Source organism: Frankliniella occidentalis, unplaced genomic scaffold (genome assembly GCF_000697945.3).
Source record: "Frankliniella occidentalis isolate FOCC.00 unplaced genomic scaffold, Focc_3.1 Scaffold1, whole genome shotgun sequence".
Classification (NCBI taxonomy): Eukaryota; Metazoa; Arthropoda; class Insecta; order Thysanoptera; family Thripidae; genus Frankliniella; species Frankliniella occidentalis.
The window spans coordinates 4,154,316-4,161,903 of record NW_026267131.1 but is presented as its reverse complement, the minus strand read 5'-3'; the positions used below and the strand labels follow the sequence as shown (position 1 = coordinate 4,161,903).

Genomic DNA, 7,588 nt, shown 5'->3' with positions numbered 1-7,588 from the left:
GGGGATTATTCCCGCTCTCGCTAATAGCCTAATAGCGCGGCTGTGAGCGGGCCAAGCGCGGTGTAAGCGTTTGGTTTGGGAGGGGGGTGGGGGTGGGGGGCTACTATCAATGTTCCCGATTCACGGTCCAAAACTCCATGCGTGTAGGGAACCTGCATTGCACTGACTGCGAGACTTTGCAACGCCCGCGCCCGCGCCCGCCTGCCTGCCGGAGCTGCAGCTGCAGGGAAGTCCCTCTGCCCTGGCGACGCTGCGGGAGGGAGAGAGAGAGAGGAGGGGGGGGGTGCTGCCGACGCAAAAGGCGAGGGAGAACGTCGATTTTCGTTCTGTTCTGACACGTGTCTTCCGCAGAGGACGCCTGTTCTCATGCCATAGTGTTAGTGCGAGACACCCGAAGACACCATCAACGCAGCACCGTCCGTGTGCGCCTCATCCCGTTTGCGGTTGGGCTACACTCCGCCGACGGGTGTCGGCGAGGCGTCTTGCCGCGCCGGGCAGAAGGTGGAAGGCAGTAAAACACTTTCCAAGCAATCACTGCTCGGCAGGCCGTCTTTGTCTTACAAAGGGGGGGAAAACCCGCGGGCGCCACCGCAAAAGGCGTCAGGTTTCCATTGGCGAAAACACGAGTAGGTTTCGTTGTCAAAACAAGAAGAAGTAGAGGAGGATGAGAAGGAGGGAGCATGGAGGAGGTATAGGAAGAGAAGGAGGAGGGGGAGGCGAGGCGGAAGAGGAAGGGGGCAGGGGGCAGAAGGCAGCAGGGTTCCTGCTGATGCAGTGCGACCTGAAATAAAGAAAAGCAAGTAAGTGTTACTGAGAAGGTTTGGGAGAGAAACAGAGGTGGGGGAGGAAGGAAGCAGAAAAGGGGGGGGGGGGCATTTTCTTTATGCCGGGGATCAAAGACACGACCCGATACTCTTCTACTCGGTGTCGTTGTCGTCGTCGTTGACTGACCGAATGGACGTGGAAGCGATACCTCTTCCCCTCAGGTGATTTCAATCGGATTCATTCATCAAAGACATAAACCATGACGCATGATTGATTTTCCTTATGGCAATATTAAAAATTGAATCAAAGAGTAATTTCTTTAAAAGTCCTGCTTTGCATTTGCCGTGGTCTCAAAACTGGCCAGGTTTGCCTCCTCCAATCGCCAGAACAATTTCTTGCAGTCTTCGCAATCCTTCACTCACACCTTCCAATTCAATCAGCTAACTAAGAGACTTTTTCTCACCCTGCCTGTGTCGGTGTGCCGAGCGGTGGGGAGGGAGAGAGAGACGGCGAGAGACAGTGTGTGTTGGGAAGAAGGCGTGTGTGTGTGTGTGGGAGGGGGGGGGGTGATAGAGTCATTCTCGACGCCTCGGGGCGCTGCCACGCGGCTATTTGAACGTTCTTTGCCAAAGTCTCGCAGCAGAGGTGAGGTCTCAGGGGAACATGTTGGGCAGTGGCTAATTGGGAAGATGGAGCAAAACTTGGACAAGTAGCTGGCGGGCCTTACCCGCCCCGCCTCCTCACGCCACGCCACGCCACGCCACGCGCCACGCCACGCCACGCCACGCCACGCCACGCCACGCCACGCGCCACGCCACGCCTCGCCACGCCACGCCGCGCCGCGCCACGCTACGCCTCACCGCAGCTCGGCACGGCATGCTCGAGATTAGTGATAAAGGAGGGCAGCTAAGGCGGTTACTATATTGAGATTAGCCAAGAGCACGACGTGCTGCTGAGTGGGAATTCCCTCACGCGGCACGAGAGCCGATCTCGAGGCCTGTTGTGTTCCGGGAGCCCTGGCTAACAGACAATTATTGGACACGGCTTTCGCATTGAACCAGGGGGGGGGGGGAATCCTTCTGCCCCCCTCTATGCGTCACGTTTTCTTTTCTGAAGCGAATAACACCGATTCACGAGAGCGATAATAGGGTGGGCAATCATAATGAAGTGTGATCATAATGTGGTCACATCTCAGTTGACAACACAGGGTCACCGTCCGTTTCGGTGCACGCGCCTGTGCGGGTGGGTTTGCCTACTCCCTCTGCCCACGAGGCGCCAGGTAGGCAAACCCTAAATACCTGTACACATGCATTCAGCTGCCTAAATTAACTTGTTAATTAACGAGAGATGAACACTTTAAACGCTCTAAAACCTTAGAGGACGTCCTCAAACTACGTCAAAGTTCATAGTGTCCAAGAGGAGGGAAACATTATGCACTGTGGAAAAGAACGCTGACGTGGAATGAAGCGGCACGCAGCGTTTCGAGTTTGCAAGAAGCCAAGCACAAAACAAACAAACTAGCAAAACACGATGCAGAGCGACGCTGAGGGTGTTTCGACGTCAGAGCTCTCAGGATGCTTATCTGCCGTCCTGCCCGGAGTGCCCCGGAGTGCCCCGGAGTGCCCGGCCCGATGCCCGGCCCGGTCCCGGCCGACCGCTGCGCCCAGCAGGTTCAGGGTCTCTTGCACGCAAATGCAGGCGCCGCCGCCCCCTGCTGTACCCAGGCTCGTCTCGGCGGGAGTACCGACCCCGCCGGCGCGGCCCAGACGTCTGAGACTGCGCGCGGCTGCTGCCCAGCCGAGCGTGCGTCACGCTGTCACGCTCAGCCGGCGTGTGCACAGCACGCTTGTCCAGGGATCCTCCAGAGGGCACGTCCGTTTTGGGTGCAAATTGCGCGCGGGAGGTATGGGCGCCTGCGAGACCCTGGCTGGGCCACCCCGCAGTACACGCACGCACTGCAGGCAAGATGTTGCCTACCCATCAGGCGCTCGGCTGACTGAGAGCTTGCAGGCGACACGGACGTGGCGATCCATTTAACTACCCTGCTCCTGCGGAATGCAAGCGCGGCGCCCTGCCCCGCGCACGCTTTACGCAGTGATGAATCGTCGTTTCATTCATCTTGATAAATGTCGAGAAATTTCCGCCGCTTGAGCGCGATTGTTTTTAACCTCGCGGCCGGACCATTCGTCATGGTAATCGTCGCTATGATGATCGCAGCCTTTATGACTTACTATCGAACTCGTTTTTAACACCACGGAAAACATGCCCGCTCTACAAACAAAACCCTGTTAAGCAATTAAAAGTGCGTGGAAAATGGGAAACACATAATAATGTGGGAGAACCATACATTCACTTTTCAATATAAGTCACACACTTTTTCTGCGAATGGCTGTCACTTACTTTTCTATTCATGACACCACCCCACTCTTTCGTGAGTGGCAATTTTGTCGCGCACTTTTATGTGTCCGAATGCCCCGCACTTGTATTTGTAGAAGCTGCAGTTCCCCCCAGAAGCCCGAAGTATCTCTGCCGGGGCATCACGTACAAGTTGGACGCTTTTCCAAGCACGGTGCGTCAGTAGATTCTAAATGTCCGAGGACAATTATTGTAACTAGCACCGGACTTCTGGGTGCATAACTGAGTTCAGATACAATCAAATTGTAACTAGCTAGTTACCAAATGTGTATGGTCAGTTAGTTGCAATATTCTATCTTCACATTGTATTGTAACTCATAGTTATGCACAGAGAAGTCCGGTGTCAGTAACAATAATTTTCCTTGTGCATTTAGAGTGTACCTCTCTTAAGAAAGGTACAAGACCAAATTTGTTACTGCGGAGGCAAGATTGATCACAGTTTATCGCTACTGAGTCCCTCGTCGGGCCACTGGCGCCCTTTGCGGCACACGGCGGCACGCGCGCGTCCCCCCCGCCGGCGCCGCCGCGGCGCTCTTCACCATCGTGGTGCTCTTTAGGGTCTCCCTCGGGATGTCCATTACGAATGCAACTCACACGCGGCCGTGCTCGCCGGTGCCCGCGCCGCGTCCAGCAGCAGGAGAGCTCGGTATATCAACAATAACAGAAGCAGAAGACACTGGCGCGCGCGGGGCGACCTTGCCCAGGAGCAGGAGGGGGGTGACGTCACACGGGAACTCTGATCCGAGCTCTGCGCCGAGCTCTGCTCCCACCGGGCGGGCGGGGCTCGTATAAAACCAGCGGCATGCCGTCCGGGGGCATTGAGTCCCGCGCTCGCCCTCGCTCCGGCACAACAGACACACACACGCACGCACACCCGCCGTCGCCATGGTGCCGCTCCGGACCGCCGTCGCCGTGCTCGTGCTCGCCGCCGTGGCGCGGGCCGCCCTGGTGCAGCGTGTGCGCCGGGACGACGACGACGATGAGAAGTACACGTCGAGGTTCGACAACGTCGACCTGGACACGGTGCTCAACAGCGACCGCCTGCTCACCAACTACTTCCGCTGCATCATGGACGAGGGCCCGTGCACGCCCGACGCCAAGGAGCTCAAACGTGAGTAGGCAGTAGGCTCATCAGGGGAGTAGGATTAGGCATTACAAGGTCCGATTTTTTTCCGGAAAAATAAGAAACTTTTCTAGAAAAAATGAAAAAAAACAACAAACAAACAAACAAACAAACACAAAACATTTAAAAAAAGATAAAAAAAAATCATACATTCTAAAATGTATTTTTGGTGTGTATGCCTTCACTTTGTGCCGCAAACTGCTCAAAAGCACACGAAAAGCTTGATCTGTGAGACGGATCCGCGCGTGGATGAGATTTCACGATTTACGACTATGTTTCCACCACATGTGCAACCTAACCCGCCAATTTGACGCTACGCCTCGACGGGGAAGGCAATTTAGAATTAGTAACGAGTGGGTGCGAGGACCGGCAAACAGAATAAATGTTGAACGTCAAGACATGCTTGTTCTAAAGCCCAATCTAGTTCAAGTTAACAGATGTTCGGCAGAAGTAAAATTGTGCAAGCGACGTGGTCACAGTGTGGTCACACTCCGTATCAAATTAGAGTGAACGAAACCCCGCCGGCGCGGGCAGTCAATGCGCAAATGTAACACAAGGCCGCGCGGATAAGTACGCAACGCTCGTGGTACTTTTCCTCCGCAATGTTCTGGAAGACCCGGCAGCCGTTGGGATGAGAACCTGCTTCGCGGCCTGCTCCCGGCGACGACGAGACCATCTCGTCCAGACCGACTCGTCCTAGAGTCGTTCGATGCCATTGGGCAACTCGTCCTTCCGTACGTCGTTCAATATCATTGTCCTCCAAACATGTCGTCCCCCCCGGTCGTCTGACAGGAGACGACTCGCGTTCTGCCCCCCCTCCCCTCCCCTTCTACCCCGCGGTCTCCCTCAAACGGCCGATGTTCGTAAAAGGGGGGTCCCATGGGACGCTGTGTGTGACCGCGGGTCCCCGTCCCGGACCGTCTCGGGGAACTGGTTGACCGGGCGCACGCCGAGTTGCGTCACTGATGCGCCTCACACACCTCCAGCAGCCCCTGTCACGTACGGCGCGTCCAAACTTGACATTGAGAAAAAAATACAAAAAATATAGAAAAGGTTTGTCGCGGGTGCTATCACCCGGAGACTGCAGTGACCAGCGCCACCACACCACGTGTCGTACCGTCCAGACCGTGTCGTACGAACGAGTAAAAGTAAGTCGCGTCCGAAAGTTGTTAATTGCGATAACAACTCGCCTGTTCTATACGAGTACTCCGCACGCTGCGTAGCGCCGCCGGACGCTAACAAGGGCACTTTTGAACGGCGGTCTCGCCACACCCTGGGCCGGGTTTGAGAATGAGCTTGTTATACCACCCGAGCGCGGCCCGCCGCCCTTATATATTTCGCGGAGGCGGCGCGGCGGGAAAATGATTGCGCGGCAAAGTTGAAGTCTGACGGCTGCTGCTGTTTTTGTTTGCAGGAGTGATCCCCGAGGCGCTGAGCAACAAGTGCGCCAAGTGCTCCGAGCGGCACCGCGCCGGCGCCGAGAAGGTCCTCACCTTCCTCATCAAGAACCGCGAGGCCGAGTGGACCCGCCTCGAGAAGAAGTACGACCCGAGCGGCCAGTACCGCAAGCTCTACGAGGCCGAGGCGGCCCAGCGCGGCCTGAAGATCTAAGCTGTTCCCTTCGTAGCGCAAGGGGATGAGATGTCACCACCACCACCACCACCACTACTACTACCACCATCACCACCACCAACACACCTCCGCTGCACCGAAGAGACGTCTGCGACGACCTGTGGGACGACCACAAACGGGAGAGCACCCCACCTCTACTACGCCCCTTTCTCAACAACTCACCCTCCACGACGTCACCCCTCACCGACTCTCCGCGCGCACACGGCTCTCCTCGCCAGGCTGTCTCTTCCTCTCGATTGCCCAGCCCGTCACTTCGCTCTGCCGGTGATGATGAATCGATACGAGGCGAGAGAGACGCCGAGCAGGACGCACCCGCGAGTCTCATCGTGCCATTCGCATCCGACAACGTTCCGCGAAGCAGAGGTCTCAAACACACAATTAAAACAAACACACACAAACACACACAAACACACATGCGACACGCGAAGGAGACGCGCTGATTGGAATCACAATATCAGGCTGTGATGAGGAGTTAGACGTAAATAAGACTGCGACAGGTCCGGGATGTTATTTCTGTTCACTTCACACGCCGGCCGGCGCTACACGTTCGGCAGCTGTCTGCATTGTATTGTTTTCAGACTCGAGGAGCAATCTCTATCGCCCGCTGCGCTGAACTGAATCCGTCCAGGAGATAAAAATGGAAGCAATTGTGATAAAAATAAAAGCCTGCTTCAAACCAATTTACGCACGTTTGTTCTGTCTTCCTGTTTACGCCCTAAACGCAATCACCATTTTGATACTCTTTCCCACACCTGTTTTTCAAGGACTGAGTAATTGGCTTCTTGATTAAATGTGCACCAAGAACAAGGTAAGTAGGCCCATGCCTTGAAAAGTCTTAAACTGCCTCCCCGAGCGCTGAACTCGGTTGAAATATGCACTATGGTAAAAGTACACAACCACCACCACCACAACCACCGGAAGTGTAAATCATCCTCGTACAACATGAAGAATCGGAAAGAATAGTTCAACTCCTATAAAATGTTGTGCACTACCTAAGCACTTGAAAATGTCAGGCTAGTGAGTGAGTCAAGCTTTTAATATCCCGGTGTAGTACTATGGTAGGTGTGCGCTCAGGCGGGTACCTGTACCTGCTGCCAACACGCTACGTCAGACTGGCGCGGAGTGGGGTCTTGTACAAGACTCAGAACTCAGAACTCTCCAGCATGGCCCGCGAGCAGCGTGTTGTCTTCCCGGAACAGACCTCCGTTCCTCGTTCTCCGAAGTGACTAAACAGCAGCAAGATGGCAGAGGAGGGCCGGCGTTCGTATAGGTAGGTGGACGAGTCAGAGGGGAATGGGGGGAAAAGGGGTAAGGGGGGGGGGATGCTTCAAGTTTCAGCCCCCAAAAGGAACTCTGCAATGCAGCCGCGCCAGAGGATGCAGCGGGAGGGCCCGCGGCTCCGGCCGGCTTCATATTCATGAAAAACATAGCGCGGGAGCGAGGCAGCACGGCGGAGGGGCGGAGCTGGGAGCTGGCTGTCTGCGGCGCGCCCGCGCGACTTAGGCAACCCAACGCGCAGCGGAGCAGACTCGGCTGTCGGCCGCGGCGGAGCCGGCTGAGGTGGGAGAGCGATGGGGAGTAAAATGAAGAGGGGGGGGGGCACTGTCTTACGCACTCGCTTCAAAGATCTGAATATAGTTCCTGCTACAGTAT

General features: G+C 55.7%; 1 protein-coding gene across 1 annotated transcript; it reads left to right on the top strand.

Moving 5' to 3' along the window:
* The first annotated feature begins 3,977 nt into the window (after positions 1–3,977).
* Positions 3,978–6,615, top strand: LOC113205704 (ejaculatory bulb-specific protein 3-like). The gene is made up of 2 exons (XM_026421421.2): positions 3,978–4,291; positions 5,718–6,615. The coding sequence occupies exons 1-2, from the start codon at positions 4,066–4,068 to the stop codon at positions 5,912–5,914; spliced, it is 423 nt and encodes a 140-aa protein (XP_026277206.1). The 5' UTR covers positions 3,978–4,065; the 3' UTR covers positions 5,915–6,615.
* Positions 6,616–7,588: the final 973 nt, after the last annotated feature.